The sequence below is a fragment of the Eucyclogobius newberryi genome, unplaced genomic scaffold, assembly GCF_026437365.1.
Source record: "Eucyclogobius newberryi isolate DKJ021-1_F unplaced genomic scaffold, fEucNew1.0.hap1 SCAF_19, whole genome shotgun sequence".
Classification (NCBI taxonomy): domain Eukaryota; kingdom Metazoa; phylum Chordata; class Actinopteri; order Gobiiformes; family Gobiidae; genus Eucyclogobius; species Eucyclogobius newberryi.
Genome location: NW_027315823.1, coordinates 20910999 through 20924391, shown reverse-complemented (window position 1 = coordinate 20924391; position 13393 = coordinate 20910999). Strand labels below are relative to the sequence as shown.

At 41.6% G+C, this 13393-nt stretch overlaps 1 protein-coding gene across 4 annotated transcripts in view; it reads right to left on the bottom strand.

Annotated features, from left to right (window-relative positions):
- Positions 1–13393, bottom strand: part of slc12a5a (solute carrier family 12 member 5a) — a 156525-nt gene that overhangs the window by 32533 nt on the left and 110599 nt on the right. For all 4 annotated transcript variants that reach the window (XM_072452088.1, XM_072452087.1, XM_072452089.1 and 1 more), the window contains exon 4: positions 6691–6837. In XM_072452088.1, the coding sequence (XP_072308189.1) occupies positions 6691–6837 (147 nt within the window). The remainder of the gene's footprint in view (positions 1–6690; positions 6838–13393) is intronic.

Below are 13393 nucleotides of genomic sequence, written 5' to 3'. Positions count from 1 at the left end.
TAAATTTTAGTATTTGAACAAATTTTAAGGGTTTTGTTTTGATTGACAACAATCAATTATAAAATATTTCATTAAACTGATAAGAGATGAAGAAGAATTCAGATTTTTATAGATGGCCAATATTTTGGGGAATGTGATCACAGACAGGACACTTCCTGTCCCCGACATAGAATACAAAAGTTGTGTTTTTACGGTATCGTGTTTTTTGAGTGCACAGAACAAAGCTACGTTTTGTTTTGTTTTATTTTTGGACTTGACGAAAATTATCTTTTTGGACTTAATGCATGACTAGATGAAAGTACAGGATGAAAAGACAGAAGTGTTTTTAAATTTAGAATCAAATGCAGGCACAGGCCTGGAAGTGATAATATGGGTAAATTTGTGACTACTGATGTTTTTGGACATAGGAGTAGAACGGGCAGTAAGTAAAGTGATAGTAAAAGTTCTATCAGTAACTTATTTATTTGTATTATCATTAGGAAACCTCGTATTGCGATGTAGACTAAGTGAGGGAATAAGTTAAATAGTGACGTCCGATGTCCTCCTTGGAAAGACATGAATGGGTTATTAACTAAAGGCAAACGACACCAAGTCATAAAGGTAGTCAGAGATAAGGGGCTATTGACTGGCAAAGAATCTGGAGGACTCAGGATGGAGCAGATGTTGTTATCTTTACGGATCACAGGGACACCAACAGTTACACCTCAGGGGGGGTTGACTGATGAGTAATAGGAAAAGTTAACATTAAGAGGGAAATAATTTGACATTCTAAAGGAAATACCTGAAGGATTGTGGAGATTCATCATCTAAATTTAGACGTTATAGAAGTTATGAAAACCAGTGATAACAGGACTTAAACATTATAGGACTCAGGACGGAGGCAAGAGATGGTTAGACTACAAGAAGGAGAGAAAGTAAAAGCAGGTTACAAGTGAAGGGTAAGAGTAAGTGAAAAGAGAGAAAGAAAGAGCAGGTTTAGAAATTTGGAAATGGGTGTTTCCTCCGTTATGAGAGGAAGACAGAGAGGAAGACAGAGAGAAACAGAGGGGAAGACAGAGAGGAAGATGTGATGACGTGACAAAGGAAAGACAAAGAAAGTAGGCAACAAGGGGAAAAACGGGTTGATAAAATGATGTGCCTTATAACCAAGGGGAAGGTTTAGAATCATTTTGATTGTTATACACATATAGACTTGCTAGAACAAACTAATACACAATGTTTGTAAAGCACCACATGAGCAGGTGTGAGAGATTGAGTTTGAAACTCACCTGAAGCACATATAGAAGATTAGCACATATTACATTAGATGGGTGATTTTATTCAAGCCACACAAACAGAGGAGATGTGAAATTTGATGTTAATACTGTAAGTTGTGAACTGACCCTTAAGGCCAGCTCAACGGGGAATTATTGAGATAATTATTATTGTTTGATGTATTTGTATTGCACACACACACACACACACACACACACAGTGAAACATTTGGAGTTTGAAACAAATGGTGGTAAAACAGATAGGTTTGGGAAGTGTAAGATTACAGACACACAGACTGATTGACCCACATAGGGTGGGGGCCCAGCGCCATGGAAGGGGGGGCTCAGCCAGGGATGTGACCACTGAACTGTGAAAGGTCAAGAGGTGACATTGCGGAGTTGGAGTGACAGACGCAATTCCATCTCTTCCTTGATTACATCCTGGATTAGTGAACGTTGTAAACTATCTGGATTATTTAATTTTGTTTAAATGTAGAATTGTGTAGAAGTTTGAGAAATAGGCAAGGCCATATCTCAAAAAGAAGGGATATGGACTAGTAAACAAATATTCCGAATCAATAATTACTAAAAAAAAAAAAAATTGTAAACAAGAAAACTGTTTGAAATACATTGAATTGTCGAAAAGACTTTGTTTATCACCGCAGCAAAACGTGTTGGAGATGTGGTGTTTACAGAAACGAGCCAAGTGGACGAGCAAAGTGGACGAAGCCACACCGTGTCGTCCTCACACCGACCATTGGAGGGACGAGAACATGGGTGCTCTCATGGGAAAGTGAGAGAAATGTCTGGACAACACAGCGGCAGATCCATAAGCAAACTGCAGGACGCAGGACTTCGTTTGTATTCTTCGTTTTTGTATGCAGAGACAACAAACAGATTCTACAGTACGCAAAGTACTATACTCTGCTACGATGAACGAGAGCCAGAGGCTACGGTGCGCAGAGTACCATACTCTGTGAAAAAGAATCAACAGTTATCATCATCACAGCGATGACGATAATATGGGTGCTGAACACCTGTATTATGCACCGGACAATCGGGACAATCGGGACAATCGATCAACATACACAGAAATGGAAAATAGAGGGAAGAAAATAAGTGATCAACTTGAAAGGTGGTTATGAAATGCATGATGTGTAATAATGTACAATGTATAATTGACATGACAGTAGCTGAAGAAACGCAATGGCATATTATACAGCCACTGTTGTTTGCACTAACTGAGAGAGCTTTTTTATCTGCTACAACATAACTACATGTAATGTTAATGAGATTATGAATTGAGATGGGAAATGTACCAGTTCATATGTGTCATAGGTGTGACCGAAGCGAGCAGCGGAAGAAGGTCTCTTAAGAAACCAAGCGAGGACGTATGGTGGTGTGGGGACACTTGTGGGGCGTTGTGCCTATGTATCCCTTTTGTGGCCAGCCATGGTCATAACAAAGACCAGCATCACCCAGAACCATACCGCAGGGTCAAGGTCGAGAGGTTAGTGGACAGTCTGGTTCCAGTAGCACCTGATACTACATATTTGATTCTATTGGGGTGTCCAGAGAGGTCCCTGGTTTAAGGGCTTTCCGCTTGTACTTCTATATTTCCCATCTCACCGCACAAATTATCGACAAGATAAATTGTCTGTTTGTCAAATTACAGAGATTGACAAATCTGACTCAAAATTTAGGACAGTAAAGCAGTGACATGTTGTGGGCTGAGAGAAAAGGAGTGTGTTCAATGTTGAGAAATGTGCATTATTTTTGAGTGTAAAAGTGTCATTTTAACACCAATATGAAAGACATGTTGAAAACTGAAAAGAATAATATGTTTGGCATATGAGACAGTAGACTAATGCTTTGATAAACAGGAGGGAAATGTGATAAAATGTGACTATATTAGTATATTTCTGTGATGTATTTTATCTGCATAATAGTGATATTTTATCTGCATCATTAGTCTAAGAGAAGAACGGGTGTCTGACAAACTGCATTTGTTTGTGAAGGTATCATAAAGATGGGCCAAAGAATGTTGCCCCAGGGGGGGGGGGAGTTGCACCCCCCCTTGCAGGCTTTATCTCTACGGAAAAATACCAAGTGCCTTGATGTGAAGCTGACCAATGAGAAATGTGACCCGCCTAATCCAGAATATCTAATAAAACCAACCAGCATGGGAAAAAACGGGGTGAGACGCAGGAGGATCAGCCAGGCTCCTTACAACGGCTTGGCTGACACAGCCCAGCGTTTTCTCCCAAGCTTGCCATACAAATGTCTGACATTTCTGTGTCGTTTCATATTCTAAGTTGAATTGTGTTCTCTATGTGTTAAGGAATAGCATCTGGTGTATGTCTGATTCCATGACATAATGTGAAGTGAATGTTGTTATGAAGATATGCAAATAATATTGAGTATTATTAACAAATCAATATTGAGTATATGTTTATAGTAAATGCTACAAAAAAGAGCTCATCAAAAATGAAAATGAATAAAAAGTTGCATTGTAAATGTAAAAGTGTGTAAGGTGATATTTCTCCACTCTAATTAAACTTAAAATAATATGTTTTAACACATTTCTGTTAAATTGACATAATTGAGTACATTCAGCCTGGAAGACCTTCTCTCCAGCCTCCATCAACGCAGCCGTGTTACTCCTCCCCATGTCAGGCCGCACCTCCTCTGCTCCCAATCAGCGCAGTTTGCCCCATTTAAACCCTCATGCAGTTGGCGCGGCCGCTTTCAGTCTGTGCTGCGACCCACCACCTCCCCTCCTCCTCCTCTGCATCCCGCACATCGTCCTCATCATCATCTCTCCCCTCTCCCCATATCTACCACCACATACCCTTCTCATCCTCTGCATCCCGCACATCGTCCTCATCATCATCTCTCCCCTCTCCCCATATCTACCACCACCAGGCTCCAGGCCCTGGTGGGAGACATCTAATATAATTCTTGTTTTGGAGCGCCCATAATCACAATGTCTTCTGTGCCAAATAACCCATGTAATAAAGCTGGCTAAATGCTTCTTTCTGTTGTCTCTTTGTCTCTCCAAGGTTAATTATCGTCTGTCGTTATCAGGATCCTAAAAATAAGATATTAATTTTTGTCAATCTCACCCGACTCTCTGTGAACTCTTGGGTAAGACGTTATACCATGAGGACACAGATCAAATCAGTGTATGTCTGACATTGTGATGCAGTTACAAAAAATGTCTGTATTCAGTACGATGTAGACAAAATACTTTCCAGATATTTAAACTTTGATAAAGGAGCATTTGCCAAGTTAAACTTTTCTTAATTGGCAAACTTTCATGCCAATTTGCATCTGCAGCTACAATCTGCCCTTATCTCCTCTCATATTTATGACATTGCCTGCTACGCGCTTCAGGCCAGAGGTGCTCAAACATGCGTATCGCAGTGATTGTAGCATCCCTATGCACATGTATGCACTGAGACGTGTGCGAGTGGGGGTGCACCCCGAGTCCCCTTAGGGCCCTTAGGTGTATGTGTTATGTAAGGAGCTCAGGAGGAGGAGGGGAGTGGGGGTTTCACACTCAGGCTTATCGCCCCCAGGGTCCTGCTATGAGCTCTCTGTGACTGATAAGAGAGTGCATCTGTGTGTGTGCCAGCCAGACCTAAATAGAGTGACAAAATGAAGCATGCGGAGCGGGAGGGGAGCGTATATGTTTGAACATGTGTAGCAGTGTCAGTGTCTGTGTGGGTTTGAGCGGCTGCCAACCCTGCATCAACCTGTTCAGATGTTACTGACTTCTGAGCTCCTACATATACCGCACTGCGCCTTTCTTTTGCCATTTCTAGAGCTCAACCAACTTGCGTTACAGGGAGATTTTCTCTATACAAGCTTATTGAGAAGCATATTTCAGACTAGCAAGAGTAATGGTTGGGTGAGTAAAACATATTATCAGAGTAGAAAAAATACACTCTGACCATCAACTCTCATGATCATTCTTTATGTACTTTTTACATTTTTAATTTCATTTAAATGCACATCTTTGGGTCTCGTTTTTTGAGTTTCCAGTAGTACCACTGAATATGACTTCCTTTAATGTTTCAAACTTGACTACGCTAAGTATTTGCTGCTTCTAATGTTTCTATAGCATTATATCCCACTTTGATATTGTGTTCATTCGTTTTTCTAATGTTCTACGGACTCTGAAGCCCACTGCCTTATCTCGGACACAGTTTGTCATAGCTTGCATTTGGAGAGGTCTGTTCTATAAATACACTATGTGCTGAAGGAGAATCTAGGCTGAACAAACACTCGCACATACACGCCGTCATACAGCACACAGCACAGTGAGGAGACGACATACACTCGGAGAATTCAATAAGACATAGTTGTACCTTTTACTGAATCGATCAATTCAACTTTAATACACCAACATGTCCATGTCTCCAGACAGAAGTTTGTTCACTGTCACACCCTTACAACAGACGCAACAAGAGGAACGCAGCCACTTCTGTCTCTACAAAGTATGCAACATTCAGGAAAGGTATGGAGACATTGAATCAGACAATCTGAGGATCGGACCAACTCCAGTTACGTAAAGGAAGATAAGACAAGGGACAAAGGCGGGGCTGTGTTTGAAGGCAGGACTGGGTATAAATGTATCACAATTTTCTTTTCCTCATGTAGATTGACCGTAACTAAATTAAATAACAAACAAAATTACATTTGGATCTTTGCCGTTTGCCGCAGGATAAGCTGAGTTTTGGCACCATCTACAGCAGGGTTCACTAATAAAGTTTCACCGAGGTCTAATTTGAAAGAATTTCCACAAGCCGAGGTCTGGAACTTCACAGCATTTTTTTCCACTTTGACACTTTTATATTATAACATATATGATTATATAGTTATTATATAACAGTATAATAATAGGCCTAGTTTTTCACAATTTGCAGCTGGCCTCCCACTTCCAGGTCTCAGCACGCAGTTGTACTGATCATGATTAGATGGGTCAGTTATGGAGGAGATTCAGAATGGAGTGTTTTTGACGATCAGAGGGGAGAGGTGTTTCTAACCAGGTTTCATCAAACTAGAGGGAATTAAGTTCAATGCTACACCAGGTATGTTTTTGATGAGGAAACAGTGTAAGAACATGGTTAAAAGCTCAAAAAAACTAAATTTTGCTTAATATGTGTTGAGACCCAAGCTGATCATTGGCCATTAGAGATGACCTCGATGGAAATTAAATTAGTTGTGTAGGCCTACGTAAGACTCCTGCACTAACAACACACCACTACAGTTTACTGAGAACCACGAACAATGCAGTGTGTGTTGTCTCTATTTTGTTCTATTCTTTATCATCACAGAGGGAACGACAGCAACAGTTAATTTGAAAATGACAGGGTACAATACCTCAGAATATTTTGTGGCACTTTTACATTTATTTTTTGTTAACACTTACTGTGGCGCAGCACATGAAGACAATGAAGAAAGTCCCAATGACTCCTCCAATGCCCACCAGCCAGGTCATCCTGAGGAAGAGGATGACTCCAAAGATGTTCTGGATACATGGCAGGTACACCCCCATCAGAGTGCCAAGCTGCGGAGCCTGCAGAAGAGAATAAATTGTATTAATGCTCAGTGAGAACAGGAGGCAGAGCTGGAGGTATCAGAGCTAAAGATCTGGAGATCCTCTCTGGAGAGTCATGAAAACAGATAAGATCAGGCCAGCGCAAATATATTTTTTTAAGTCATATTTCACATATTTCTTCCATTGCGATGAAAGTGGTTTAATGAAAAAACTAAAATGTAAGTGAACGAGACTATATTTTGTCAAGTTGCCTGTCCTTGAGTGTTTAATAAGTGTTATGTCCCTGTGTGCTCTGAGGCTGACAGCAGATGTGCACAATTTGCTCTGTGCCAACTAGTTTGAGTTTCAATAAAAACATAGAACACTGTAACACTTTAGTGTGTGGAGGGAGGCAGCAATCTGATGCAGTTTTTGTAGTATACCTCCTCTGTTATAGTAGTGCAGTCCAAAGAACAACAGAGGATGCACTGCAACTGGTCATAGCTCACTGTATGGAAGACTTGTAATTGCACTGCTGGAGGCAGGAGTCTTGGTAGCACTTTGTTAAGGCCTTTTATTGCTAACTTTTGCTGAAATTAATAGGCTTTAAATATAGGGGGTTCAGTTTATTGCAGTAAGTGACCATTATTCATTCATTTTCATTCATTTTCTACCCCGTTAGGGATCGCGGGTGACTGGAGCCTATCCTAGTGACTTTGGGCCTTAGGCGGGGCCAGCTTGTCTCAGGAATAACACAGACACTCAAGTGTTGTGGTGTTGTTGTGGTGTTGTGGTGGTGTTGTGGTGGTGGTGTTGTGGTGTTGTGGTGTGGTGGTGTTGTGGTGTTGTGGTGTGGTGGTGTTGTGGTGTTGTGGTGTTGTGGTGTGGTGGTGTTGTGGTGTTGTGGTGTTGTGGTGTTGTGGTGTGGTGGTGTTGTGGTGTGGTGGTGTTGTGGTGTTGTGGTGTTGTGGTGTTGTGGTGTGGTGGTGTTGTGGTGTTGTGGTGGTGGTGTGGTGGTGTTGTGGTGTTGTGTTGTGGTGGTGGTGTGGTGTGGTGGTGTGGTGGTGCTGTGGTGTGGTGGTGTTGTGGTGTTGTGGTGTGGTGGTGTTGTGGTGTGGTGGTGTTGTGGTGTTGTGGTGGTGGTGTGGTGTGGTGGTGTTGTGGTGTTGTGTTGTGGTGGTGGTGGTGTGGTGGTGGTGTTGTGGTGTGGTGGTGTTGTGGTGTGGTGGTGTTGTGGTGTGGTGGTGTTGTGGTGTTGTGTTGTGGTGTTGTGTTGTGGTGGTGGTGTGGTGTGGTGGTGGTGTGGTGGTGTTGTGGTGTTGTGGTGTTGTGGTGTTGTGTTGTGGTGTCGGTGTGGTGGTGGTGTGGTGGTGGTGTGGTGGTGTTGTGGTGTTGTGGTGTGGTGGTGTGGTGGTGTTGTGGTGTGGTGTTGTGGTGGTGGTGTGGTGGTGTTGTGGTGTTGTGGTGTGGTGGTGTTGTGGTGTGGTGTTGTGGTGGTGTGGTGGTGTGGTGTTGGGTGTGGTGGTGGTGTGGTGGTGGTGTGGTGGTGTTGTGGTGTTGTGTTGTTGTGGTGGTGTGGTGGTGTGGTGGTGTGGTGGTGTTGTGGTGTTGTGTTGTGGTGGTGTGGTGGTGTGGTGGTGTGGTGGTGTGGTGGTGTGGTGGTGTGGTGGTGTGGTGGTGTTGTGGTGTTGTGGTAGTGGTAGTGGTAGTGGTAGTGGTAGTAGTAGTAGTAGTAGTAGTAGTAGTAGAAGAATGTTAATCTTACAAAGGCCTGGTTGAACTTGACTGATAGTACGTTTGCATCAGATGAAATTACAAATAAATGGAGGATTCATAAAGAAAAACAAGCATCATCCTATTCCAATTCCATAATCAAATCTGGCTGACGAGTGGGTGACATCAGTGGGTGAAGAATATTAAAGTATATGATTTCTTTGAAGAGGTGTGGTACATAAATAAACTGTCTGACAGGGGGGGACCAAGCCTGAACAGGCCTTACAAATATAATTATATTCTAATTTCCAGCAGATAAACAAAGAAGCTGCACTCGCCAAACTGTAATTAGCATGATTATCACATGGGGACCTGGGCTGCTTCTGGAAAACGCTGCGAAGGCTTTACAACATGTGCGGACACACCGTATCTTTATATAGCTCACTTACATAAGGGCCTACCGTCTTTTGTTTGCTTCAACCAAACAATAAATTATACCTCTTCTCACGCCTTTTCAGCGTTGGTGTAAACTAAGTAGCACGTTGAGTAGTGCTTTATTCACTTACTCGTACTCATCTTTAGTACACATATATCCCAGGGAAATGTCTTCTTATGTAAGGGAATTGTAAACGCAGTTATGTTTTTATTGGAAATTATTGCTGCCTGAGGCACATTTACTCATATTGCATCATGTCAAAAATGATATTTGTCCTCTTTCTTATGCAACAAAGAAAGAACAAAGAAAGGGGTAGAGGGTGCCTTGGGTAATGAGTTACACATCATAAAATATTAACATTAATGTATTAATCAAATCCAATGGAGAGATTTCGATTGGGCAGGAGTCAGTACATAGCAGTCAACCAGGAGATGACATAAGAGAAACAAAATACATGTAGAACATATATTACACGTACAAGTCACTCGGGCTCCATACACAGCACAATCAGCCCATATGCCCATATTGTAATTTCACTTAACAGACTGGACTCCCTGACTTCAGTTCCCTGCAATGCACCATGAAAGCTCAAGTCCCTCATCAATCCACACCTCAAACATGGTCCAGGCAGAGCTGCATGGACAGTCCTCTCAAATGTATTGTAACCAGAAAGCAATTATTCCAGCCCAGAAGATAGTTATTGCAATTTGGGGAAAGGCTAATGGAAGAGCAGCAAAAAGTACAACATCAGACACATATAAGTTACTCAGTCCATGATTCAGTTTGTCTGATTGATGCACCAAGTCAAACGAGAATCAGTCTCACACCACTGAGAAACCGGCACAGAGTCTTGCTTATGTGCTACCGCTTAAACCACTCAACCACCAGACAGCCAAAAACCCCTTTCTGGGGTAATTGTTCACTGGTGATGATTAAGTCTGTTCAAAACATGCATTTTAGACCCCGTCCTGCCGTAGGATCAAGACTAACTCACAGATTAACATGTCTTTGATACATTCATTTAGTCCCACAGACGTGTCATGTCATTTCGACAGGTGTTCTACAGCCTGTGCTCCGTAGGGCTACAATATAATGTGCAGCCTTGCCTCTTTAACACTCCGTCATGTCGGCGGGGGGCGTCTCAAGCCGAAGCCGCACTGTGCTTTAATCAAAGATCAAGTCAGGGCCTCCATAAGCTGCTGCAGGAGCGGCTACAGAGGCCCGGGAGAGCACGCCTCGTCCATCTCTGTCGGATCCCACACACATGCACACACACGCACACACACACGCACACACATGCACACACACACGCACACACACACACGCACACACACACACACACACACACACACACACACGTACACACACACACGCACAAGCGCACACACACACACACACGTACACACGCACACACACACACACAAGCGCACACACACACGCAAAGATACACAGTCCTATTTGGCAAGCATTCTCACAGTGTGTCGTCCAAGTCATGCAAATCACACTGGGACTTGCTGCGGCTGTGCCCTTCAATGTGTGGCATAGAGGATTTTTCATCGTCTGCTGTCAGCTGACTTGATACACATTTAATTCTAAAATGGCGACCAGCATTGAAAAAAAAGAAAAAGAAGAAATTAATAATTGGCAACATTTAACGTAAGCATATGCATAAAAACCTAATAAAACAGCCAAAAGCGATCCCTAAACTACTGCCACTCTCCCTATGACCCACTGTTCCTTTACTATAATTTAAATTAATTAATGCATAAAACGATTGTGTTCAAAACTAAATAAATAGTTTTTAACTTTGCATTGATCCTAAATGCTCTTATAAAAGGCTCCTATAACGGTGTTCACTATTCTACTTAAATGAACTTACTTCATTTGAGAAACTATATTGATCGCCTTTCATTCTTTTCTAACTGTGGCCTAACAGAAGTTCTGTAATTTAATGCTTGTGGCAGCTCCTTCAGGGACTTGGTGAGTAGTACATTGTTGACTAACCGTCAGGTGTTACAGCCAATAAGGTCCACCTACCATCAGCACTTTGTAGAGGGCCATAATAGTGCTGTGGCTGCAGAAAGAGGAGGTCAGTGTGTAATAAAAGAGGAAACCCTGTGTATTTACATAACATCAGACCATATTCATCAGGATGGGATATGGTCATGGTGCCCCAACTTCTGATGGTACTTAACTTTATACCCTGGACTGTGTGCTTTCTGTTGTATTTTAAACAATTTCACTGAGTGATAGGACATTGCAGTGCAGGATGCTGAATCTATTACAGCAGGAAACATCCTCATTCTTGCTTAAAGGCATAATGCCTTTTATTTTTTGTATTAAACTATTATCTTATCGAGTTCAGATGAGTGTGAGTGACAGGTGGATTAGCCAATCACGGACACTTATGGTCTGTCCATATCAAAACAAACATAGCTTCTTACGAATAAAAATGAACACCACAAAAAATACTACAGGGAAAGAAAAACATGACAAATTCACGGAATCAATGAGCTGTAAATCAGAGTTGAGAGAAATTTGATTTTGTTCTAAATGATGGATGACCAATTCACTCTTAAAGTAACCTTGAAATCAGCAATCAGACAACTCGAAGTCTGAAAAGCACTCAAGTCTGGAAAGCACTCCATGACTGAAAATAATGATTCGAGATGACACTAAACTGCCCTAAAAAGGCATGTAATGCTAACAACAAAACAGCACTTATGCCTCCAACACTCCACAGTAGAGGAACATAACCAAAGTAACCTTCTCGAGTGTGAAAAATGACATTTACCTACATGTTCCCACACAATAAAAATATAATCAGACCTTGTATAGTGTATGAAAGCTTGCAGCAGCCCACAGTGATGAGTTATAATCCAGATGCAACAGTAAAATCCGTTGTATTACATAAGCATTTATTGGGAGTTTTACACAATCTTTATACAGTTTTCATTTTAATCATTTCAGTATTTTGTGAAAGGATTGAAGACGTGTTTTGCAACTATCTCTGCTGCTATGGCTTGCTTTGACTGTGAGCATGATAAACACCACAGGTTTTTTATGTCTGAACAATGTCTAAGTAGATCACTAATGTATTCAAGGAATCTAAGATAAGATAAGATAAGATATTCCTTTATTGTCCCACATGGGGAAATTTCATTGGTGCAACGCAGGTAGATACAGAGGTAGATACAGAAGAACAGATCACTTATAGGAAGTCTGAAAAAAAAAACACTTTCAGTAGAAGATCTCCTATAAATAAATAAAAACTCCCATAGACAAATAAATAAATAAATAAATAAATACCATTGCATGTGATCCCGACAGTAATTGCACATGAATATGTGTCACGACAGCACATAGATTGCACATGAATTTCACAGTAATTGCACATGAATTGCACATGAATTCCAACAGCAATTGCACATACGACAGAATTGCACATCAGTATTAGGTTAGGTCAGTATTGCGAGTGTTCAGTACTAACAGTTTTTGTTATAAAGTCTGACAGCAGAATCTCTATTCTCTCTCTATTGGGAACAGTCTTATTGAAAATATATCCTTCTCTCTATTTTCACCCAATTGCAGTTACATTTGTTCATTTGCGGACAGGGATTGCGTTCCCTTCCCACCCTAATAGATGCACGTTTGTTATTTCTCTCCCTCGCTGCTGTTTGTTTAATGGGACCATCGCCAGCAGCTCTGAAAATGTCCCTTGAGAGCTGCGCACAGCCAACAGGTACACAGGCCAGCGCCGAAATGGTAGGGGGTAACAGCTGCCCACCGCGCCTCCTGGGAAGTGGAGCCCATGCGCACTTTGAAGCTATGGCTCAGGTGTGCTTCGACAGACAACAAGAACTACACACACAGCTGCACCCACTTCAGGTTAGGGCCCCTCTCACCAGAAAGAACCAAATTTACTGGTGTCCCATGGGTGCACTTTCCATCCTGGACACTTTAGAGACACCGATCGCTCCAGCTATACACAAACATTGACGTGAAAGTTCATAATTTCATACATAAAAGAAAAAGGGCATTTAGAGCAAGTAGAGCTAGGTCAAATCGGGTTTGTACTTTAAGATGCTGAATTGCGGATTTGAAGGGTGGTTAATGGGCAGTGCAATGGACCGTGACTTCAATTCAGAAACTAATGAATTACCCCTATGTTTTTCTAAGGGTTAGTGAGAACAGCAACGGTTCTCCAAGCAAATAAAAGAGCAAGTAAAACCTTGGCTAAGATGCAGGGAAATAAAAGAGGGAGTACAATTAGCGCTTTAAGGGTGATTAAAAAAAAAAATACAATTTGTTTATTTTGCAACTATCTCACAATGGTCCAAATTACAAAAAAAGAACAATCTAGGGATTTAAGGATCTGCATTCAAACTTGACAGCTAGCACAGGAGGTTGATTGGGAAGCACTATCTCTATGCTCTGTTGACCAAA